The 26,161-nt window shown below is 42.7% G+C and overlaps 1 protein-coding gene across 1 annotated transcript in view; it reads left to right on the top strand.

Annotated features, from left to right (window-relative positions):
• Window positions 1–23,985, top strand: part of scgn (secretagogin, EF-hand calcium binding protein) — a 28,869-nt gene extending 4,884 nt beyond the window's left edge. Inside the window, exons 3-11 of the mRNA XM_083662762.1 lie at window positions 1,995–2,087; window positions 10,464–10,553; window positions 10,940–10,996; window positions 17,123–17,200; window positions 18,405–18,460; window positions 20,984–21,029; window positions 21,192–21,251; window positions 22,167–22,235; window positions 23,122–23,985. Of these exons, the coding sequence (XP_083518888.1) occupies window positions 1,995–2,087; window positions 10,464–10,553; window positions 10,940–10,996; window positions 17,123–17,200; window positions 18,405–18,460; window positions 20,984–21,029; window positions 21,192–21,251; window positions 22,167–22,235; window positions 23,122–23,250 (678 nt within the window). The 3' untranslated portion in view covers window positions 23,251–23,985. The remainder of the gene's footprint in view (window positions 1–1,994; window positions 2,088–10,463; window positions 10,554–10,939; window positions 10,997–17,122; window positions 17,201–18,404; window positions 18,461–20,983; window positions 21,030–21,191; window positions 21,252–22,166; window positions 22,236–23,121) is intronic.
• The last annotated feature ends 2,176 nt before the right edge of the window (window positions 23,986–26,161 follow it).

Here is a 26,161-nt window from a genome sequence, read left to right as displayed (position 1 = left end):
AGGCTCCTCCCCCATGGCAGAAAACTGATGTCTTGCCGTATCAGAAGAACCTGGTACTGCAAAGCTGTCCCTGTCGCAGAGACGGCTTCATCCCAACTGCTATCCACCTCTTCAATGAGAACCGAAAGCCCCCACAAATCAGGAATACCCCCCCGCCCCCCCCCCCCATTGGCACATTATCCCACAGACATTTAACTCTTGTGTCTTGGTCAAATACACTGACCCAAAGAAAAGTCTGACCATACAGAAGTTGTACAGTAGAAGATGTATTTATTTATTGTAGGTTCAGCCCTCATCATTAGTGACCAGCAATTCATTCCTACTCTGAATTTTAACCCCTCAAATGCCAGTTTGTTTACATCCTGGCACTGTTTTTTAGTGTAAAAAAGATTCCGGCCCACAAATGCATTTAAAAAAAAAAAACCCAAATCCCCAAATTCCTCATAATGTTTATTATGGCTATTAAAATAATCTTGCATCTTGAATGTCATCATCCCCCAGGTGATGTGAGTTTTGTCCCCTGTGGGCTCCAGTATTTCCCTATCATCATCATCAACAACTCTTTATGCTGGCTAGTTTGTTCTATTCTAATATATTCTATAATGCAAGTCTTCTCTATTCATGCTAAGTGCAGATGCTGGTTCTCTTGTCGTTCTCCTCTAGGGGGCACTCTGCTTCCCTCTCAGTAGAAAGCTATGCGAGCTGGACTTCCCAGCCCCTTTGCAGAGAGTATTCACCTTATTCTTTGCCCATACAAGGACGCTTCTGCATGACGTCATTTCGTAATCGTCTTTCCGGTTTTAGACCAGGAAGTAGATTAAGCCTACCGTAGTCATTTAGACTTGCCAAAAAGCTGTTTTCAAGCAAGAAAAAAAAACTGTTTTAAAGTTTTAATATTTGCCGGGTGAGAACGTAACATGTATGTGACCAGTTTATCAGAATAACGCCTATTGGAAATCCTTAACGAGCAGCGAGGACCAGGAGCGCTGACTGTGCTATCTGTCAAACCCTACTGTAGTTAGGCTACTGGCAGTGAGAAAACACTGTCGACGTGCTTTTGTAACTAACGTTAAATGCCGACCGGGTACAGCCATCGGCTCCTCGCAGCAGTAACGTTATGAACATGTAACTGAAGTTGGCCGCAGTGTAGCTTAATTCTGAATGTTGCCAAACTTAATTCATACTGACGTTTTATTTTGAAAATGGCCGCCAACTAGCGCTGAACCGGAAGAACAAATACGTTGCGTCGAACACGGAAGAGAGAAAAAGTGGGCGTGGTGAATAAGGTGAATAGGCTTTGTAATGCCAAAGCTGTCCATGCCATGTGTACTATTGTGAATACATCAAATCAAATGCATGTCCTTAGCAACAGCAGTGCCAACAAAAGAAGCCCTATCGGCACAAACATAGCGTCAATCAGGCAGAACAAATATACACAACAGGTCGCCTGGAGCTGAGAAATCACAATGAAAAATTAATTAGTAGCATCCATGGTGACCATTGCTGCCCTAAAACACCTCAGCTGTGACTCAAGCTCTATAATGACAGTCAATATCATGTCACATTTTTCCATTGGTCCACAAAAATCGGAAATTCGGTCTGGCTATTGTGAATTCACACTGGATCACCGATGACATCACAATTGTTCGAATGACATCGCTGATGACATCAATGATTACATCATCACTGACGACATGTCTGTCATAAATCACAGATATCACTTACTGATGTATTAGAATTGGTAATGTCACTTTGATGATGTCATCAGTGATGTCAATCAAGCAATTGTGATGTCATCAGTGGTGTCACTCGAGCGATTATAATCGTCGTACTACAATTCAAATATCTGCTCACAGCTATTGCGAATTCAAGCTTGTTCAAATCATGCTTGATTTTGAAAAGAAATAATGCCTGCTTGTGTCTGGTGTTGTGTTTTTGTAGTTGTGGCACCGAGGAAAGAAATCAATGTTCTGTTCTGCTCTATTCTACTCCAGGAGAAAGTGACAGAGGAGAGAGTCCAGAAGCTGAAGCAGAAGTTTATGTCAGCGTACGATGTCACTGCTGACGGAAAGCTACAGATCCAGGAGGTACATACAGCACTGTGTGTGTGTGTGTGTGTGTGTGTGCGTGCATGCGTGTGTGTGTGCGCGCATGTGTTCATGCATTACAACTGTGTTTCTTTTAAACTCCTTTATTCCCCCAAAATCTCTTCTGTCTTATTTAATTTAAACTGGCTCATTTCTGTACTCTTAGTCTCGCTTGCCAGACTTCCCTCCATTCCGGGAGGGGAGTCTGGCAGCGCTGATCTCCATTCTGGAATTGCGGAGGGAAAAAATGCTCTGTTTGGTTTAACCTAGTCTCTCCCCAGACTCAAATATTAGTTGAATCGCTGCGCTCCGCATACTACAGTGAGTCTGTGCCACTTCTGGTTTTTTGAATATATAATGCATTCTCCACTATGACTATATATATATATATATATATATATATATATATATATATATATATATATATATATATGCATTCTCCACTACTGTGAAATTGACGAGGCTCTTGGCCGAATGAGTCATAACTGGCATGGTGCCAGCTGTGCTCCATTAGAGCAATAAAACGTGTATCCTTCACATCTGAAAAAAGAGAAACTTCAACATATTAATTAGGCCACACCCTCACCAGTCTGCAGGCTCGACGTTGGTTTTGATTCATAAAGCAGAAAATCGATGCACGTCTCCCAGAAAGTGGCTGCTGCTAAATGGTGCTGATTTACAGCAGATGTAGGAGTGGCCCAGTGCAGTCAAAGCACTTTAATCAGAGGCTGCCAAGCCTCAGCCTACAGAGGGAGAGTGCACTTTTTACAATGATCCTGATGTATGACTGCAGAGAGGGACTCAGCCAAGGTGCACCACTGCACTGAACAGTACAGCCAAGAGAAATCAACATGAAGAAGTAGTAGGGCTGGGCATTGGCAAGGATCTCACGATACGATACGTATCACGATACTTGGGGTCACGATACGATTGTATCACGATATATTGCGATGCGATACATGTAAGGGATAATGTATATTGAGGCGGTGATTACGGGGGAAATAATGACCGACAGGTGGATTGAGCCCGACGCGCAGCGGAGGGCTTAATCATTCACCTGAAGGTCATTATTTCCCAGTAATCACCACCTCAATATACATTATCCCGCTTAGAACACGGCCTACAACTAAATCATTCAATAATCTGACAAAAATAATTATTCAAATAGATATTTTAATAGCGTTTTCAACGACAAAGCGGTTTCATTCGTAATTGGCACACAAGACACCACAGCTGCAACTGGTTGGCCTAATTAGTAGTGTTTGCTGACAAAAGGCTCTTATCAACTGATTAATCCAGGTGTGGCAGAGCAGCGGTCGGTTGTCGAGAAATAATGACCGGTGAATATTGTTGATTGACCAATCAGAATCGAGTATTCAAGAGAGCCGTGTTCTAAATTGCGATATATTGCGATATTCTACAGAATTGACTCAAAATTAAATAATAGAGCTAAAGATACAACACACTGTGTACCACCCAGGTAGTGTAATAATATGTACATCACTTTACACTGATAAGTTAGTGGACAAATTTAGTCAAAACTACTGAGTGTTGAGTGTTACTGAACGCATCGATATGGGAAATATCGATACAGTATCGATTAGGGGTGGGAATCACCAGATGCAGATGCCTGGCATGGCATGGCCTGCAATTTTTTTTTTTTTTTGTTAATATCGCGATACATGGCGTCCAAGTATCGATACAGTATCGGGAAATAAAATATCGCGATATATTGCCGTATCGATTATATTGCCCAGCCCTACGAAGTAGTACAGTATGTATGCCTCCTCTGCACACACACACGCACGCGCACACGCACACACACACACACACACACACACACACACACACACACACAGATGCATGTTTTACTAACACACTACTGTTGAAATCAAAAGCAAGTTGTATTGCAGCTGACTCATACAGATACTCTCCATAGGGAAGGAAATCAGCCAGTCTATCTGACCACAGTATCCTGTGTGGCTGACTGCATGCTGCATAGAGCTCAGCACCGTACGGCAGACACACTTTATTAACAGACCAGGAAATGGCATCGACTGGTGTATTTAGCATCGCCAATTCTAACTTCATTCACTATTGCTTATCACTGAGTAAGCAAGCCTGCAATGTGACTTTCACTATGCATTCATATTTTGACTGTTCTGTACATACATGCTGTAGATTTGACTTTTGCCCAGCTGATTTCCCACAGACCCCTTATACAGTATAAGATCCCATACGCAATATCTCTTACAAGCACATAAGCACTTTGTGCGGCTGGTAGCTCCACGTTACAATGTTAAATGTCAAAGATGTTTTTTGTTTTGTTTTGATATTATAGTTGATTATTATTATTTTTATTTTGACTTTTTAAATGGTAAATGGTAAATGGCCTGCATTTATATAGCGCTTTTATCCAAAGCGCTTTACAATCAGTAGATAGTCTACATTCACCCATTCATACACCGATGGCGGCAGGCTGCCACGCAGGGTGCCTACACACCATCGGGAGCAAGGAGGGTTAAGTGTCTTGCCCAAGGACACAACGACAGCAGCTGGGAGGGAGCGGGGATCGAACCGCCAACCCTTGCGTCATTGGCCGACCCGCTCTACCTCCTGAGCTAAAGCCGCCTGTGTCTGTGTCTGTGTCTGTGTCTGTGTCTGAGCCTGTTTGTCTAGTATGTTTATCGTTCTATAAAAAATTTAAAATAAAGTATATATTAAAAAAAAAGGAAGGATCTGGGTGTCCTGGGTCCACTCCCCACACACGCTAGAGCTCTGAATGAATGAATGAATGAATTTTATTTTGGATAATGCAGACATATATATCCAAGGGATAACATGAAAAGTGTGTACACTTATTTCCATCATGGTCCCTGATCTTTAAAAACATGACATACAGTAACATAAGAGTATCAGATAAAACAATACAACTCAGACAAGGGATAAACGAAACTTGATTAAAACAACCATACATAAAACAACGATAGAAACAATAAGACAATAAAACAATAAAACAATAAAAGGAACTAGAAATTAAAACACATACCATAAAACAACGGGGGACTCTACTCGTATTTTATCCTAGTTTACTCATCAAGAATTTTTTCAAAAGTTTTTTAAAACCATTCAGGGAATTGGCTAGCCTGATTTCGTTGGGGATTTTGTTCCACTCTTCCCCCCCAGAATAGAGGAACGTGCTTCTTCCTATTTTGCTCTTCAAATTGGGCAATTTCAGATCTGCTACACTGGCTCTTGTGTTCCGACTATGGATGTCCCGGACATATTGGAAGTACTTGTTGAAGTAATTGGGGCAACGGTCATGTAATATTTTATAAACCATGACAAGTTTCAGCTGTTGGACTCTGTTTTCAACTGGGAGCCAATTCAACTCTTTAAAGTGGGATGGGCCAATGTGCGTTCTTGGGCTAAGGCCAAGGATGACCCTCATGAGTTTGTTTTGGGCTTTTTGGAGTTTGTCTTTTGATTTTTTTGTTATGCCACTGTACCAGTATAGACAGGTGTAGTCATAGTGGCATTGAATTAAGGACGTAGCTAAAGTCCTCATTGTCTTCGTATCCAGGAACTTGGATATTCTTGCTAAATATTTAGTCTTTGCATGGATTTTACCCATGACGGAGAGGGCCATAGCTTCACTCTTCATACACTGATCAAGTTGACTTCCTAGATACGTTACACAATCCTTATCCTGTAAAATGACACCCTTACATTCTACCGAGAGACTGGGTTTGTTCCTTAGTTTAAACTGTGAACCAAAAACAATACATTCAGACTTTCCAATGTGCAGAGACAGTTTGTTATCACATAGCCAGCTCTAATGTATGGAGTAATGTAATGAGTAATGAGTTACCCCCAACACTGATGGAGAGCCATTTAATTCAAACCCCCACCCAAACTGCACACCCCCTATCCAGTTAGCAGACACCCACCAGCCAAACTGTACCCTGAGTTTGAGGACCGTGGGTTTGATTCCCGAATGACTTGCACATTCACCGTTAGCAGCTGCTGCATTGCACCTTTTCTGTCTGCTCTATATGACAGTGAGCTTGACATGACTGCAGTGTGCTGCTGTATTTTAATCTTCTAATGTAAGGCTGATATCGTTAAAGGAGGAGAGTTGAGGGGAAGACCTGGAGAGGAGCCAGGAGGAGCTGCTGTTTATATGGCATGTCCCTATCCCTTGCCCTGCGCAGAATGCGACACTGGTACATGTTCTTATAAAAGGCCATCCTGGGCAGACTACCCTCATACATCTGCTCTACATTTGTAGTGATAAACAACTCCCATAACTTAAGATCAAATAGCTGGTTGAAATTCAAAGTGCCAAATATGCAAACTGAATCTGGAAAAAAGAGTCTCTCCTACTTTGGTCCCTGGTCGTGGAACGACCTGCAGTCCCGTTTAAAACTGGTCTCCTCCATTCCTCTGTCCAGTTTTAAACATGCTCTCTCTGAAGTTCTTACTGCAAGCTGCTCCTGCAGTAATGTCTACGGTAGTTTTACTTTGCCTTTCTCGGCCTGTAAATTTGTTTTTAGGCCATATGTTTTTACGTTCTTGATCCTGTGTTATTTATTACCCTTGGATGTGGTATTTTATGATGGTTGTCCTTGCTTTTTGAACTTTCATCTCTATAGCCCTGTTTTTATGTTTCCTTTATATGTACTGTAATTATGTTGATTGTAACTTGGCTTGTAATTGCTGCCTTCTTGGCCAGATCACATTCAAAAAAGAGATCTTGTATCTCAAATGTCTTATCTGGTTAAATAAAGGTTAAATAAAAATAAATAAATAAATGTCTGATCGAGAGACATCGAAAAACAGGACTGGACTACATTACACTGGACTGGACTAGATTAAACTGGACTGGACTGGATTACACTGGACTGGACTAGATTACACTGGACTGGACTAGATTAAACTGGACTGGACTGGATTACACTGGACTGGACGTGGGTGGCTGGGGTTGGCTCGGTGGCAGGGGCGTATGCAGAAATTGAATTATAGGTGGGCCTGGATCAAATTGGGTGGGCCTGGATAGGAAGGGGTGCAGATGCCCGGCCAAAGGCCGGGCCCACTCGGGTGGCCGGCCCCCCGAAAAATTTGACGTGTTATTTTACTAAAAATAATGCATTTGACCATCATTTCAAGTAGAATGATACCACCCAAGCAAGAATATTTCAAGTGTTTCAAGTGCTTTACTGAAATATTTGGACCATATAATGATAATACAATTATCTCAACCTTAAAAGGTTACATATAGGTGCCAAATGTTGCATACATGAATGCTTATACTTGTGTGTATACTGTTACTTTATACAGAAATTAGAACCACTGATCCATATATATATCTGGTTTATTTATCCACAGAGAGAACAAAATTCCTAGATGTCATGAAGTTGTCATGCATTAGACTCTGGAGATGATGTGCCCTGCGTTTTTACAAAAGTAACAAAACCATTGGCTAGCAATACAGCAGCAAGTTTGCCTCTAGAAAACAACCAATTAAAAAAAAAAAAATGTTTTTTTTTTTGGGTGGGCCAGGGCAAGAAGTGGGTGGGCCTGTGCCTACCCAGGCCCACCCGTAGATACGCCCCTGCTCGGTGGTTACTGCTCCTCTCAGTCTACTGTCCACAAATGAGATGGGCTAGACTAGACTGGGCTAGACTGGAACAGAATGCATTGGACTGGCATAGACAGAACAGGAATCAAATGTCCAGAAGAGAACTGGGTCTTGACTAGTCTCTCAAGCCAGTCTATCTCTTCCACAATCTTCAAATACTCTAGAGACAGTCTACAGCCCATTACAATTTGGTCAGAGGAAGCTGTCATCTTCCAAAGGGAGAAACAAACACTTCAGACTGGAGGAAGTTTGATGGCATTTGACCAATCATGACACATGTAAACAAAACCGATGCAGGTGATTGGACTGAGCGGGTGTTCTGCCTAAATTTCCCCTTTCCGTTTTGACCAACCTTCCCCTGCAGGAAGTACAGACGGGTAGGTGGGAGCATTTGCAAATTGCAGCAGTCAATGCGTCTTGTTTTAAGACACTAGGGGCCCCATCTTCCCAAACGCGCTAATTAGCGATTGCGTGGCTTTTTGCGTGCGCCGCAGCGTAATTTGGAGAGGCGTGGCCAAGTGCTCTGCTATTCTCAGTGCACCGCAAAATGCCTGTGCACTCCGCACTAAAGCAGTAAATGGCCATGCTTGGGTCTTAAAGGGATACACACACAAATGCTGCATCAGGTATCAATGGGTTAAAGCAACAATTATTCACAGGTGTGACCATGTGCCAGCTGGGCTCATATCAATAAACCATCAAAGTCGCCTATCCCATCCCCTTTAAAAGCCAGCGTTAGCCGCTGGAGCAGAGAGAGAGAGATGAGAGAGAGAGGGAGAGAGAAAGACAGACAACATGGCCAGCAGAATGAGAGCACGATTCACTGACCAGCAGATGGATGTTCTCGTGCACGAGGTGGTATATCCGTCCACAATCAATTCTGAATAGCTATTGTAAAACGACCCTTTCACTCACACATTCATTCATTCATCCATGAGGGAGAGGGAGAAGACCCTATTAAGTTTTTTTTTCTTTTTTTTTTTTCCCACATTCATTAATTTCACATTATGCTTTTTATTGGGGCTGGCTAACTTCATGAGCTGATAGCTGTGACAAAGCTACCATTCTGCAAAGGCTATCATACTAAAATATCGTCTATGGATATATACCTGTACAAAAATCATGATTAGAATTTGCCCACTTGAGTGGTACCGATATGTGCAATTTTGGGGTTTGGCCCATGTGACTATAGGCTCCAACTACAACTAACTTGTATTTATCGATTTCGTTTCCCCTCCCTGCGTGTCGCTCTCAAATCCCTCCGTCGCTATGAAACAACAATAACAACTCTAGCTCGTTGCTAGTAGCAACTTGCTACACGTTGAAAATGCTAAGTTTTGACTACACAGCGGTCACGTTCACTTCGTTTTGATCGGGTAAAGCGCAGCATGCGAGCCTGCACCCTGCGAGCCTGCACCCTGCGAGCCTGCACCCTGCGAGCGCTGGTACACAGCTTTTCACGCAGCTTGCCGACAGATTTTTGATTGAGTCGAAAGTCTGTCTGGAGAGATTAATGAACTTGGAAAATCCAGTTCTTCTCACCTTTGTTACATGGAATAACATACCAAACAGTCCAAAGTTTGCATCATAAAGTTAAAAGATAATAAAAGATAAAAGTTGTTCTTATCTCACTTCCAGCTTGACTGATTCCTATTATGGTTCTTGGTGTCTACGATCCTTTGTCGATGTTTTTGTTTAAGTCTTATACTCAGCTATATTGTAAATGAGGTCTCAACTAGGGCTGTGGCGATTCACTTATCTCCCGATTCGATACTATCACGATTCTTGGGTGCCGATTCGATTTATATTGCGATTCTTAAGTATTGCGATTCTACGATTATTGCGATTCGATATTACGATTTATTGCGATTTTTGTTTATTTTTTTCTTTTCTTTTTTCAGTTTGTTTGCTTTTTTACACTAGATTAGAACATGGGAAAAGTTGAATCATACACTAGAGACTGTATATTATATATCATGAGTAGGGCTGGGCGATATAGTTAAAAACAGGAGCGGACTGGGATCATAATTCAGGCCGGGCATTAGATACCAAGCAGGCCAGGCCGATATGGGCCGACGCGCGTGAAATTTGGGCCGTTTGAAGACCAATTTGGGCCGTTTGAAGCCAGATTTGGGCCGTTTGAAGTCCAATTTTACAATGAGATGCACCCACTTTAACCCTGAAGTGTAATTATTACTTCAGACTAACTAATAAAGTAATAAAACCACTAGTAAACCAGTAGGCGGCGCCTGGCCTGCTGTTCAGTGAGTGGCCTGATTACAAGCACCCAAATTTTTTTTTTTTTTTTTTTTTTTTTTTTGCGATTATCGATTCTGGAATAAAAGATCGATTCAAAAAATCGTGGCATTAAAAATCGCGATACTTAGGTGAATCGATTTTTTTCCCCCACCCCTAGTCTCAACGTATTTCCGAGTTAAATGGATGAATGAATGAATAAATTAATTAGGAGTGATTATCAGGATTTTCTTCGACCATGCTGACAGATTTTCATGCAAATCGAGAATCTGTCTTGAGATTATTCTTGCACACACTCAAACATTTACCCATTCTTTACAAATGTGAACAAACAATGTGCCTTTTGCCTTCATGCAATCCTTCTGATCCAAACAGCAGGATTCCCTCCAAGGTCAAAATGTATCACTCAACCTTACCTCTGCTAAGTTACCTCTGGGTCTACATCATTATAAATTCACTATGTTCTCTCTGTGTTCCAGTTGGCCAACATGATCCTTCCTGCAGATGAGAACTTCCTGTTAGTGTTCCGTAGAGAAGCTCCTCTGGACAACAGCGTGGACTTCATGAAGGTGAGCCCTCACGCTTTAGGCTATGCCAGATCTTATTGAAAAGGTATGCATGAGTTTACCCTCTTTTATGATGAGATGAGATGAAATCTCAATGAAAAGTAAGAGAACAAATAATATAGATTAAGGAAAGAATGTTGTCTCTGTGCAACTTTTCTTAATGAGTCAATCAACCATGTCCCGCCCCCACTCCCTGATCCACTGATGGAAGTGAACAAAAAAAAGCGTATTTCCCCCTCCCTTTTTTGGGGGGGTCCAAGTCAAATGTTTTCTTGTCACTCATGATTTACCTTAATTTCACTGTGACTTTATAGATTGAAGTCATTTGAATGCATTGCAGGTAAACAGGCGACACTCACTGATCGTTGCCCTTTGTCGCCCCCCTATAGATATGGAGGAAGTACGATATTGACTGCAGTGGCTACATATCAGCTCAGGAGCTCAAGGTAAGCTTCTAAGCACAAGCATGCACATGCACACACACCATTTTTCCAGTCTGCCTACCAGTTTGTCATGGTCTACTCGACTATACTCCAGTGGTTCCCCAACTTCTTTGGCATCATTGCTCCATAGAGACACATTGCGTAACGCGTCATCATTCAGAAGCCACGCCCAAGACGGGGGAAAACACAAACTCCCGTCCAATCCTGGCGTTCTCCTATGTCACGTGCATGGTTGCGTGTTGGCACCAAAAGATCGTATATACGGAAGATGAACACTCCAACTTACTTCTTGACAGCTAGATCCACATTTTTCGTCTCGCCAATTCTCAATGGCTTCCTTGTTTTGCTCAGGAGTACAAAAAAACTTTAACTGGCGATTTTTTACATTTGTTGTCTGCACAGCCCCACCACACAACAGCTTTTAGCTATGTTTCATTCAAGGAAAATGACGCTGGTGTGTGGAAATGAACGGAGCTTTTCCCCCGTGATGGGCGTGGCCTATTTCATGCAGTGTCTCTATTTCCCTGATTTCTGAATCCAAGTTTCCACTTTACCGGACTACAACATTTTGCTTAGAAAGCTGCAAGAGAAAACTATAGCACCTTTTGAAGAATATAACATTACAAAATAAGAAATTGTGTGAAAGAGTTCCAATTAGTGCCTCCTGAGCAGATTTATTTTAACGTTTCATTTATTTTCATGATTCATTCTTAAATGTTTCCATTTTCCTCTTTCTCTGATGTACCCCCTGTAGTACCTCCACGTACCCCTAGGTGTATATGCGTACCCCAGTTTCGCAACTATTGGTCTACTCTATATAGGGAGCCAAAGTGAATGCCACTTCCTGCCTCTCTCAGCATACCAGCATCTGAAAAAATATGAATGGTTGTGAACAGAGAGAGATGTGACTCTTTTTGATCCCGTTTGAATTGTGCCACGGGGTAGACATGTCAATTTTGTCAATTTAAAAGATAACTCTGCATGTCAAAAAGTCGTAGTTTGTCCAGAAACTGAAACGTAAGTTTTAGTTTTGTCAATCGACTACATCTCTCGTGTCGCCAGAGATGGGCGAAAATACATCATAAAGTATTTTGATACAAATTACAAATACTTGCTCAAAAAATGTATCACAATACAAATACAAAATACTCGTCTGAAAAATGTATTTGAGATACAAATACGTATTTTGTATTTTGAAAATACATAAAAATATATTTTATAAAAACTGATAAAGAGCTGCAACAATTAGTCAATCCATCAATTCATTGCTAAATATTACATTAATTGCCTATTTTGATCATCTGTTCATCATTTTGAGCCATTTCTGTAAAGAAAATGTCCTAATTCTCTGATTCCAGCTTATCAAATGTGAAATTTTCTGGTTTCCTTAGATGGTAAATCATGTCTTAGTCCTCTGTGACAGTATTCTCCTTTGTATACTAGGGTTGGCAGCACCATGGACGATGGCATCGACCATCGTCGATGGGCCGATCCCCATCGACCTCTGACACTTCTACATCGGACCATCGTGATTATCTGTTTGAATCAAAAATTTGGCAGATTTAATAATAAAAAAGGCTAACTCCACTCAACCACGACACACGGGGGACGCACAGGCGGCATTAAACAAGCGGCAAAGCGTACCTTATCCCCAGTTCAGAGAAGTGGTAAGGCGGAGAGGAAGATAAGATGAGCAGAAGTCGGTTGTGTTGTGAAAATGTTAAGAAAGAAGAAACTTCACGTTCTTTCCTGTTTGCAACCCAATGTGAGTAATGTTACAAGTCTTCAACTGTGAATTCAACTCGCCTGTTTCCAGGAACTCTCTCCATTACATACTGTGTAGGCTGCCTGATGCTGTGTTTCTATCCCTCCTTAAGGTAACCCACACAAATCTAACGTTAGCCACCACTAATTCTGCCCCTTTTCTGCCAGCTAGTTAAATTAAACACACACACGTTGTTGGTCACGATCTGTAACGTTAACGTTTGATTGTTTTGCGCCTTTCAACATTGCTGGTAGTGATAGCCTACTGTTTGAATTGCCTGGCTCTGTGTAGTAGTAGCCTATCCAAGCCCGCTGGTCTCTCATGACATGTAGAGCTCAGCTGTCCTGTTGTAAACGTGAACGTACATTGCAGTGGTGCAGCCAAACGGCACCGCATGGACTTCATAAATCATTAATTAACCCCACCCCCCCGTCAACGACGATGCCAACGTCCATCGCGATGTTTCACTGTGGAACCATCGCGATGGTTATTTAGGTGACATCGCACAACCCTATTGTGTACCCTCTAACACATTACAGTTCTTTCATTTCAGTTTTAGCTGTTTTTCAGCACAGCTAATTTCTCCGTCACTTCAGCTGTTAATCACCTTCTGTGAGGGCTTTTGACTTACAGGCAGCATTTCTACATGTTAACCTCAAGCTTTGGAACTTTGACCATGTTAGCCCTAAATATCTGACATCATAACAGTATCCCTGGAGATGATGCGCCATGGCTGCAGTTATGGAAATCGCCGGCTCCACGGGCTCCCAAAATCATGACTGACAGACAGACAGACACCGCCCACCCACCTTGGTGCCATCGTGCAAATGTGCGCCATCGGCTCATACTACATCAGAGTTGCTTGAGTGACATCACTGATGACATCACAACTGCCTGAGTGACATCACAGTTGAGCAATCAGTGGCTCGAGTGACATCACTGATGACATCACAATTGATCGAGTGACATCACTGATGACATCACAATCATGACCCACACTGCTGCCACACACACTGCCACCCACTTTGCCAATTTTAATTAAGAAGATAATTAGTTGTGTCTTTCTAATATGATACACTGGTTTGAATATGCAGTAAACCGTTTCATTTGCAGATAGGCCAGTGCATGCAATATCTAATCATCAATTTATATTAGCAATTTATCTCTGGGGGAATTTCCACCAACACAAGGCTTCATACTATTTTAGACGAAGAAGTGATGTGAAGTCTGACTCAAGACCTACTCTGCCTCTGATTTGTCGTTGAGTTTGTTCAAAGCATACCTTATCCCCAGTTCAGAGAAGTGGTAAGGCGGAGAGGAAGATAAGATAAGCAGAAGTCGGTTGTGTTGTGAAAATGTTAAGAAAGAAGAAACTTCACGTTCTTTCCTGTTTGCAACCCAATGTGAGTAATGTTACAAGTCTTCAACTGTGAATTCAACTCGCCTGTTTCCAGGAACTCTCTCCATTAGCCTACATACTGTGTAGGCTGCCTGATGCTGTGTTTCTATAGTAGAAGTGACATGTCACATTTCTTTCCTCCACAGTTTAAACCTGTGTCAATGGTAAGAATGTGTCAATTTGAGAATCAAATAACAAAATTAAAGAAAAAAGTATTTTATGTATTTAAAATACACAAAATACAAGGTCTGAAAGTATCTTGATACAAATTACATCTTATTTTTCTCGGTCCAGCCAAATACAAATTACAAAATACACAAATGTATTTGAAATACGTATTTTAAATACATGTATTTAAAATACTGCCCATCTCTGCGTGTCGCACAATATATGTCACAACATCAACAACATGGACTGGCGGGAGAGACATCACTTACACGATTGGTTGTGCGTAGTCTTCCTGATTTATTTGAACTTATAGTGCCACAGTTTGCCACAAACTGCGACTTTCTTGACTTGCAAAGTTATCTTTTACATTGACAAACATTATGTCTATCCCATGGCACAATTCAAACAGGATCAAAAAGAGTCACGTCTCTCTCCGTTCACCACCATTCATGGCCGTGGGAAGTGGGGGTGCTGAGGGTGCTCTGGTGGATGCTGGACGTATTGCACGTTTTACAAATAAAAATAAAATAAATCGTTTAAAAAAGTGTAATAAAATTTTTGTTATGGTTATGTTCATATTCTGACAATATTTTGACTTCAGTAAGTGGCTAATAATGGGTCTTAAGTTTAAAGAAATTAATAATTTTAATCCTATTTTACGCCCCGTCCCGTCACGCGAGACCACACGCAACACGACACTTCCTCCCGAAAACCAAGGCAGACAGCATTCAAGCGCGCACACTGACAGTCAATGACAGCACAGAGAATACCATGTAAACAAACCACATATCAGCTCTGCCAGTGTTTCCCACAGGATTTTGAGAATTTGTGGGGGACCATGCCCCACAAATTCGGGGCATCGTGGGGGCATGGTCCCCCACGAGATTTTTTTTAACATTTTAAAGTAAAATGCATGAATTTGGTGTACTTTGAGAAAGCTTAAGAGCAAAATTAAAAGGCTAGATCTATGAAGAACATGTCATCATTACTGTGCTGTGGGTTTACAATGACAAACTAAATTTCTCCCCATAGGTCAGGGATACTCAACTTGCTTTGCCACTTTCGTGAAATGATAGAAGGCGAGGGGCCAGTTAATAAACAAACAATATACGGTACATTTTTCTGTAGCGGATTGTAGGTTTTTGGGGTGTCAGCCGGAGTTTAGGCTGACAATGTTGTGCACACCGGATAGTTAGTTAGGTTAAGTTAGTTAGGTTAAGTACATACATAAGTGCCTGGGTAGCGAGCAGATGGCGGTATTTGACAATTTAGCAGCTAAATCATAGATTATTGAAAGATATTCCATATTCCAGACTGAAATGCTATAACAGAAGTATTGGCCAGAATGACATGAACATTTATTGGACACTTATTCAGCGGATATCTTGCATGTTGCGTTCAGGTGCACTGTAAAAAAAAAATATATATATATATATTTTTTGGTCAACATCTTATTGTGGCGGTCAAAATATTATTGTGGCGGCCCGCCACAAATTCCTTTATGTATGGGAAACACTGGCTCTGCGCTCTCCTAGCAGAGTCAGTCAACTGTTAGTTTGGTGATCAGGTGACCGTGCTTTGCTTGTGAATTCTATGTTAGTGGTTGATGCTCTTATCAAGATATTATGAGAACTGGCTGTGGCTGTGCGTAAAGACGCACGGTTACATCAGCTGCTTTATGTTTTACTGTAGAGCAGGGGCGCTCAATTAAAATTCAAAGAGGTCCAGTTTGAGAAAATGTCCTTAAGCAATGATTCAGTGCCATTGAACTCAATGACTGAAGTAGCCCTAATGGTACAATGTCTGTATACAACTGACTGTTAAATCAAGCCAACAACCCTCCAGCTCCACCTTTTCTCTTTAGACAAGTGAGCTATCTATCTATCTATCTATCTATCTATCTATCTATCTATCTATCTATCTATCTATCTACCTATCTATCATCCATATATCTATCTATCTGTCTGCCCCCTCTGTCTCTCTGTCTGTCTGTGTCTGTCTGTCTGTCTGTCTGTCTGTCCGTCTGTCGAGCGTTCCCAATGCAAACTTCTCATGCCGTTGGGCAGTGAATGTGTGAGTGTGCGCTGGTGTGTGTGTGTGTACGTGTGTTTGCTCATGTGTGGCGCTTCCATAGACAGGTCAGGATCGCATCGCACTTAAACCGAGACATACTGGTTTTGATCTGCCCGTAAGAACAATGAATGGACATGTAAGAGTGGTTTCTTTTGAGCACACCATGTGAAATGACTTCTATGTCTCGCATCCCCTCCGTCCGTGTGTCACTCTCACAGCAGCACTAGGAAACGACAGGGAGAAACGATTCGCTTATTTGATTGGCCGAGTAGCATCACGTGCGATGATTTACAGCGCATTCATTGGTCTGGGAGCTTCCTGGCAGATAAACCAGTATTACCGTAAAGACTAGAAAAGCACGTGCCGGTTAAAATCGAAATGCTCCGTGAAAATGACAATTCTCAATGATTTGTAGGTTATAGGGCTCGGTCCGGATAGGACGGCGTCCGGACTTTGAGGATCGCCGCTGTAGAGAAAGGTCCTGTCGAGTCATTGTCTATTCTATGTTACCTCCTGTAGTTCTCTAGCTGAGCTAGTGGTTTTTGTTATTTTGTGATTAGTTTCAATGAAAGTCTTCTTTTGCTCCTGGAACCTAACCTTGCCTGCTGCTTCACTTGTGTCTGCATCTGGGTCCACACATCACACCATCTACTCCAACCGTGACCTTCTGTGTAACAATAATGTGTCAGACGTTCACATCAGGCTCTGCTGTCTCTTCTCCCAGGCCTTCCTGAAGGACCTGTTCGGCCTGCAGCAGAAAGAGGTATCGCCGGACAAGCTGGAGGAGTACACTGACGCCATGGTAGGAACACGGCTCTACACGACGTTCTATAAAACCACACACACACACACACACACACACACACACACCTTATGCCTGGATCAGACTTCAAAATATTTTTTGTCTTTCATAATGTCACCATGTCAGATTAGACAATCATTCTGTCATAACTTTGTGACCGGCTTTCAGTGACGTCCAGGACGTGGCCAAATCACAGCCGGTTTGCGGATGATTTAGACGTGTACGAGGGAACGTCAAGCTGACGTCAAAGTATGACCGTTACCATGAATGGGCATGTTCAGTTATTCTGCGCTAGGTACACAGTGTATATTCAGCAGCTTTATACATAAAGCTATAATTATGTCCAGATTAACAATTTATGCTACATTTTCAAAAAATATAATACTGCCCCAAGTGGGATTTGAACTCAGGATCTACAATTTACCAGATGGCTATTCTACCACTACTACGCTATCTGTTTGCTGAAATAACTTGCTGTACGTTGGAGTAATATAGCCTACCGTTTCAAAACATGGACTCCTTGTTCTTTTTATACTGGTATAACATCAATGGAGTCGGGACAGTTTTAATAAAAATGAAAGCTAATTTAATTCAAACCTTAATCTTGAAGAATCATTGAGGGTTCCCTCAAGATTTACAAGTGTCACCACCAGCCTATAACATTTGAGAGAGAGGGGGGGGGGGAAGCTGAGAGAGCTTCTAGTGCCTCTAGTGCGTGTTCGGCCATACAACAGGTGGACTTCAAAACGCAATCAGATTCAAGCTAACAAAGCTATGACTTTTGATAAACTTGTTTTGCGACCCGGGGCGGGTGGAGTTTGCTATCAAATCAATGTAAACTTACTTGACCCCGCCCAGCCACAGGCACATTATACATTCTCTCTCTCTCTCACAACCCCCATTCCCCCGTTGGTGCTTGGCTCTTTCCGTGGGTGCTTGGGCCCCGGAGCACCCACAGAATCGGCGCCTATGGTCGCAGGTGGCGTGAGGAAAGGATGACACTCAACTGCAATCAAGAGTAGTAATAATAATAATAATAATAATAATAATAATACATCAGATTTATATATCGCTTTTCCTAGTGCTCAAAGACGCTTTACAATGCACGATAAAACAACTTTAATAGAGAAAGAGAAAGAGAGAGAGATTCACATTGTCTGCAGTTCTTTTCACTCTTTTCAATACACCCCTCTTTTTCTTGCAGATGAAAATCTTTGACAAAACCAAGGACGGCCGTTTGGATTTGAACGACTTGGCGAGGTATTTTTAAAACGGCCTGCAATTCATTCCTTCAATTCAAACAAAACTATAAAAAGGTGCAGGATTCATTAGTATGGGCGGGCCAGCAGAGGGTCAGGTGGGCCAAGATGAAAACGGCGGGCGGCGGGCTGAGCATCTCATCCTGACACACTCTCCTCCTATTCATAGCTTTCAAGGGGCGTTACGTGCTGCCGGGAACGCCCACCTGACGGTAAAAAAAAAAACTTGTTCATTCCACCGCCGCCGAGTCGACTAGTTTCTCACGCTGTTTGTTCAGCCAAAATGCCGGATACCTGTTGTGCTATCGGTTGCACTAACCGACGAGGAGACACGCCTGGCTTGTGCTTTTACAGAATCCCGTCGGAGAAAGAAAACTCAGAAAGGAGGAGGTTGTGGATTTGTGCGATTAGACGTGGTTCAGTCGCTGGGGAGGGCAAATGGCTTTTTTTCTACCATCAAAGTACACACGTCTTTGCGGCCAACATTTCATCAAAGGTAAGCTCAAGTAACGTTACAATAATGATTAAAATACCCCGTTAACGTTACTTGAGCTTACCTTTGATGAAATGTTGGCCGCAAAGACGTGTGTACTTTGATGGTAGAAAAAAAAGCCATTTGCCCTCCCCAGCGACTGAACCACGTCTAATCGCACAAATCCACAACCTCCTCCTTTCTGAGTTTTCTTTCTCCGACAGGATTCTGTAAAAGCACAAGCCAGGCGTGTCTCCTCGTCGGTTAGTGCAACCGATAGCACAACAGGTAATCTGCATTTTGGCTGAACAAACAGCGTGAGAAACTAGTCGACTCGGTGGGCAGCGGAATGAACAAGTTTTTTTTTTTACCGTCAGGTGGGCGTTCCCGGGAGCACGTAACGCCCCTTGAAAGCTATGAATAGCCACACAAGCGCCGGCACACAGACACGCCCTGCTGTGCTGTCAGACACAATGAACCACATCTAATCATAAATGCTATAGTTTACAGAATGTCACATGCAACATATGCACCTATCAGACCAAGAAAACAGTACGTATTACCGGTAGACATAAGTATAAATGGGTAGAATCTTCTTCCTTGGAGAATTACATTGAGCGAGTGTAAAGAGTGAGTAAAATTAGGCAAATATGTGACAGATAAGGCAGACGAATAAGTCAGTCAACGTACATTAAATATTCAACAGTGCCGTTCAATTCAAATTCAGTATTGATTTAAAGGTCCTAATTGTCCCCCTTCTTGGCATTGCCATGTGTTTGTTTACTCTTTCACTTTACTGAAGAGGATAGTGATTTTTCCATGGGCATTTCCAAAAGATTAATTATGGTAATTATACTAATGCCTCAAAATTAATGATTTATTGATGTTAAAATTCTGAGAAGCCATGGAGAAGGACTTCCGTTCGGCACCAAAGCACTTCTGGAAAACCATCCGCCACCTCAGGAGGGGGAAACTGGGAAACATTCCAAGCTGTATATAGCAAGGATGGGACACTGGACACAAATGAGGAGGTAATCGGGCAGTGGAACTCCTGAACCAGACTAACCCATCCTCTGTGATGAGACGGAGCTGGAGGATGATCAGGGATCAACAGCAATTTCCCTGAAGGAAGTCACTGAGGTAGTCACACGACTCCACAGCCACGCGGCTTGAGGAGATCTGTCCAGAGATGTTGAAGGCTCTGGGTGTTGAAGGTCATGATGACACGTCTCATCAACGTTGCGTGGAGGTCTGGGGCAGTGCCAAAGGAGTGGCAGACCGAGATGGTGGTTCCCCTATCCTGTTTGTAATATTCATGAGCAGGATTTCGAGGCATATAGTCGTGGGGGAGAGGCGTTGCAGTTCGGTGGGCTGAGGATTGCATCTCTGCTTTTTGTGGACGATGTGGACCAGTTCAAGTATCTCGGGGGTCTTGTTCTCGAGTGAGGGGACAATGGAGCAGGAGATGGGCCAGAGAATCGGAGCAGCGGGAGCGGTATTGCGTTCGCTTTACATCGTTTTGACGAAAAGAGAGCTGAGCCAGAAGGAAAAGCTCCTGATCTACCAGTCAATCTTTGTTCCTACCCTCACCTATGTTAATGAAGGATGGGTCATGACCGAAAGAACAAGATCGTGGATACAAGTGGCCGAAATGAGTTTTCTCAGGAGGGTGGCTGCTGGCATCCCTTATGGACAAGGTGAGAAGCTCAGTCATCTGTGAGGGACTCGAGAGTAGAGCCGCTGCTCCTTCGCGTAGAAAGGAAGCAGTTGAGCTGGTTCGGGCATCACAATCATAATTGTGGTGTATAATACTTCCACAACTTTCAAAGAACTGCAAACAAAAACAGCGGGTTTTAGGGTTAAGGTCATTCATCCTCTGCCACTTCTTTAATTTGACAGTGTTTAATACTATACAGTACTGTAGCAAACTGCCACCAACAGGAGACAAATACATCTCGACTGAGCAAAACGGATGTTTTTCTCCAGCTAAATGTCTGTGATCATGTCATTGTAGTAGAGCTACTGTACATCACAGTGTTGTTTCTTGTTTAGAATCCTGTCTCTACAAGAGAATTTCCTGCTCCAGTTTCAGATGGACGTGAGTGTATGAGCGTATTGTTCACGTTGTTCAGTTTATAAACCTTTTGCGGTTGACCAACCTTTAAATAAGGTCTCCTCTGCTGTTTTCATCTCATTTCTCTCCTCCCCTCCTCCTCTTCTCTCCTCTCCTCTCCTGTCCCCATCCCCTCCTCTTCTACAGGCCTCCAGTAAAGTAGAGAGGAAGAGAGACTTTGAGAAGATCTTTGCCCATTACGACGTTGTAAGTGCTGCACTGGGAGGCATGGGGTTATTTGATCGTTTGTATTATTATTATTATTATTATTATTATTATTATTATTATTATTATTATTATCGTGTTTGTTTTATTGATTTAATCAGGCAGGTCAATTAAGAACAGATTCTCATAATATCAAAGCTAACTGTTCACTAAGGATGAACATGTCCTCCAGGATTTTATGTAAGAATGATGACAGAGGGTATTTTCGGCTTAGGATAATAACAACAACAACAACAAGTCTATATAATGACGTGATATTAAATGCTGGGGTTGATACCATTTTGTTGATTTGATGCAAGATTGAACCATTTTGACGACTCGAGAATTGATCAAAACAAAAGGTAAAAAATCCCCTCAAACACCTGAAGACCTCATGACTTCGCAAAACACTTTAGAAAACGTAATGCTGTGATGCAGTATCTCTAAAAAAATATATATATATATATTGAGCTTTCATTAGCTTTGATTATTATTACGGTAAGTAGGATGAACAAAATGTCATGGATCGAGTACACGTCATGACGTGCATAACATTGATATACGTATGTAGAAACATTTTGTTCAGAAACGTTGATTCTACGTATCCGTGCATGGCAGATATATATACCTGTACATTTTATTGTGGCGAGCAGGCTGGCATGACTTCCTGTCTGTCTGTGCAGAGTAAGATGTCTGTCTTCCTGTCTGTCTGTGCAGAGTAAGACTGTCTTCCTGTCTGTCTGTGCAGAGTAAGATGTCTGTCTTCCTGTCTGCCTGTGCAGAGTAAGATGTCTGTCTTCCTGTCTGTCTGTGCAGAGTAAGATGTCTGTCTCCCTGTCTGTCTGTGCAGAGTAAGATGTCTGTCTTCCTGTCTGTCTGTGCAGAGTAAGATGTCTGTCTCCCTGTCTGTCTGTGCAGAGTAAGACGGGAGCCTTGGAAGGTCCTGAGGTGGACGGCTTCGTCAAAGACATGATGGAGCTGGTCAGGGTGAGAGACTCTGCTGCTATTCATTTCACCGATAACTATAAAAACATCCAAAACTATAGTACTTTTGGAGGTGCAGAGAAAACAATAACTATTTCCAACCAATAAAAGAACAATTCAGAGAAAAAAACTCCAGCCCAGTATCACCTCTCTCTCTCTCTCTCTCTCTCCCTCCAGCCCAGTATCACCTCTCTCTCTCTCTCTCTCCCTCCAGCCCAGTATCACCTCTCTCTCTCCAGCCCAGTATCACCTCTCTCTCTCCAGCCCAGTATCACCTCTCTCTCTCTCTCTCTCTCTCCAGCCCAGTATCACCTCTCTCTCTCTCCCTCCAGCTCAGTATCACCTCTCTCTCTCTCCCTCCAGCCCAGTATCACCTCTCTCTCTCCAGCCCAGTATCACCTCTCTCTCTCCCTCCAGCTCAGTATCACCTCTCTCTCTCTCTCTCTCCCTCCAGCCCAGTATCACCTCTCTCTCTCTCTCTCTCCCTCCAGCCCAGTATCACCTCTCTCTCTCTCTCCCTCCAGCCCAGTATCACCTCTCTCTCTCCAGCCCAGTATCACCTCTCTCTCTCCCTCCAGCTCAGTATCACCTCTCTCTCTCTCTCTCCCTCCAGCCCAGTATCACCTCTCTCTCTCTCCCTCCAGCCCAGTATCACCTCTCTCTCTCTCTCCCCCTCCAGCCCAGTATAACCTCTCTCTCTCTCCCTCCAGCCCAGTATCACCTCTCTCTCTCTCTCCCCCTCCAGCCCAGTATAACCTCTCTCTCTCTCCCTCCAGCCCAGTATCACCTCTCTCTCTCTCTCCCTCCCTCCAGCCCAGTATCACCTCTCTCTCTCTCTCTCTCCCTCCAGCCCAGTATCACAGGTCTCTCTCTCTCTCTCTCCCTCCAGCCCAGTATCACGGGTCCAGAGCTAGACAAGCTGCGTGCCGTCCTGCTGGGCCACTGTGATGTCAACAACGACGGGAAGATCCAGAAGAACGAGCTCGCTCTGTGTCTGGGAGTCAAGCCTAAACCTTAAGTCCTAAAACCTGTGATTATCCTGATATTGATTTTGTATTGCCCAGCCCCAGTTTGTTCTGTTCTCTCTCCCCAACCCCTGTTCTCTCCCCCCAGTCTCCCCCTCTTTCTCTCACTCTCTCTAATATAGGACTGACTGTTCAATCCTGTTTATTGATGGTGCTTAGCTAGACTTAGCTAGACATATTCTCCGTAAAGCCCTCTGAGACATGCTTGTGAATTAGGGCTATATAACTAGACTTCACTAATAGTCACAGAGTCACATGATGATGTTGTGGACAGTCAGCAAAGGAGTTCATCCCATGCCACTATTGATAAAGAAATATAAGGGATAAATAGACTGTCAGCTTTTGACTTTGTTGGCCTCAGCTCCATGCTTACATTATACTGCCTGTGCCTCTCCTCTGACTGTCAATGATAGACTGTTTCTTGTGCATGTTAGAATGACTCACATGTGATTCCTCAGCTATAAAGTGACCTGTGTTTCTGGGTTTGTGGCAATATTGATCAATGTATTGATCAATGTATTGATCAATGTATTGGTCAGTGGACATGAAAGAGAACCATACAGTATGTCAAGGTGTAATATGAAGTCTCTTTCTCTCACTTTGTAGCTGCAGTAGCATTGGCCACGACTGACCTTTGGCCACTCGCATGTTTCTCTGTCTGGAATGGCTGAAGTACGTTGTTCATTTTAATTTTGATATAATGTTCTGTTTCGAAATAAAAAAAATAGACAAATGGATGAGTGCATTGTTTGTTTTGTTGACAAAATGTTATACAATGTCCCTCTAAATGGGTTTTTTTTTCTTATAAAACGTAATAATTTGCCAGATGATGCAATAACATTACATTATGATGTGATTATTTTATACACATTGAAAATGTTTTTTAACTGATGTATTAACACTTTAGACTAATATTACATTCTTCTTATCAGATATTGCATTTCTAATATTATTGTATTATGCTAAATCTCCATAAAGGAGTAACTGCCAGTCAGTGTAATAATTTGTACATCAATAGTAAAGATGAAGCAATACAGAAAAACAATCACAAATTATAAAGTGCAAAATATAAAGTCCTTTAAAGTGACATATGATCCGGACAGTGGACGTTATCACAGCCCTTATCTGTAGGGGCTTTCGGGTCTTGTTGGAAGAGGCGGATGGCAGTTGGGTAGAGGCTGTCCCTGTGACGAGAGGTTCTGGTACTGCCAGACCTCAGTCTGCTGCCTATAGGGGGAGAGCCTCAAAGAGTGTATATGACCTGTGGGAGGGGCCATGATCTTCCCAGACCTCTTCAGCGTCCTGGTGTGTAGGTCCTGAAGCAACATGGACACCCAGAGTCTATCAGCTTGATGACTAATATGACTCTGGGACAGACGGCTGATATTATGGTTTTTCCCGCTACATAGTGATCTGTCCCTTTCTCACAAGAGAAGCGACTCAACTCCTGGTCCAGTCTCTTGTCTCCTCCCGCCTGGACTACTGCAACGTGCTCCTGGCCGGCCTACCTGCCACCGACATCCGACCACTTCAGCTCATTCAGAACGCTGCAGCCCGTCTGGTATTCAACCAACCCAAATTCTCTCATGTTACTCCCCTCTTCCAGGAGCTCCACTGGCTTCCCATCTCGGCCCGCATCAAATTCAAGACACTGGTACTGGCTTACAGGGCAGTACACCAGTCAGCTCCCCTGTACCTGCAATCCATGGTCAGGTTTTAAACCTCTCAGCGCTCCCTTCGCTCCTCCACCAGTGCAGGTCGCCTCGCCCCTCCGTCGCTACGGGGGCTCAAAAGTCGCTCATCCCGATCTCGACTCTTCTCGTCCCTGGCACCTCAATGGTGGAACGAGCTTCCACCTTCGGTCAGGACAGCTGAATCACTGCCGATCTTTCGGAAAAGACACAGGTGGTGTAGTGATAAGGAACAAGTGTGCACATGGTTTATAGTGGTCAGGGGACTGCATGTTCCCCGTTCAGTTTTAAAGCGTGATTTGTTCTTGCATGCTGTCTTGCGGTGCTGTGGTTTTTCTTTTCTCTCTACTCTCACAGGCGCACCGCTGCTGTAGCGGAGTGCGGGCGTGCACTCAGGCACTTCGAGCACCCGGGCGGACGCTGTGCTAACGGTTGGCCAGAGGAAGATAGCATACCAACCTGTCTGAGCAATTTAACATTTTAACATACAGTGTATATATATATATATATATATATATATATATATATATATATATATATATATATATATATATATATATAAATAATTGTACCCTGAACATTTATTGTATTAAATTAACTGTAGATCTTTGGCTAAACTTGATTAATGCCTCAGTCTGGGTGACTTTTAAGAACCAGTCAGTTAATGGTGTTTTTGAATACATTCTTGGTGTTGAGCTCCTTCTGCTCAGTGAAACTGAAGGTGGCGTAGTCAAGGTTCAACACCTCACTTACTGTGAGGTTACCACATATGCTTTTACGAAAAGTCAGTTTTAGCATAGTGTGCAAAAACGTCATTATGAGCATGTGCAACTTGAACATAAGTCTTGATTGTGCAAATGACATGGCAACTCGAAATAAATTGATTCATTTATGATTTAATATTTCTTTTTGAATGCATGGATGCATAGATTTCAAATGAAATGCAGATTTACAATGCCAGGTAGTTTGTGTCGCACAACAATTAGAACTATAACAAATATCTTAACTTTACCCCACGACCACAATGACTATTTCCTGTTAAAATAGCTTCCTGTGAGCTGGCTGAACCCAGGCTAAAATAAAAAAAAAGTGTCACTTATAGCGAGGTGACGAGGAAATGAGCAGAAACTATTGCATAAGCTGCACAGAGATGCATGATACTGAAGGGATGGAGCGAGGAAAGACGGGCTTTACTTTGACTTGACAAAAAATG

The sequence above is a fragment of the Poromitra crassiceps genome (assembly GCF_964638095.1).
Source record: "Poromitra crassiceps genome assembly, chromosome: 29".
NCBI lineage: Eukaryota > Metazoa > Chordata > Actinopteri > Beryciformes > Melamphaidae > Poromitra > Poromitra crassiceps.
This window is presented reverse-complemented; position numbering and strand designations above follow the sequence as displayed.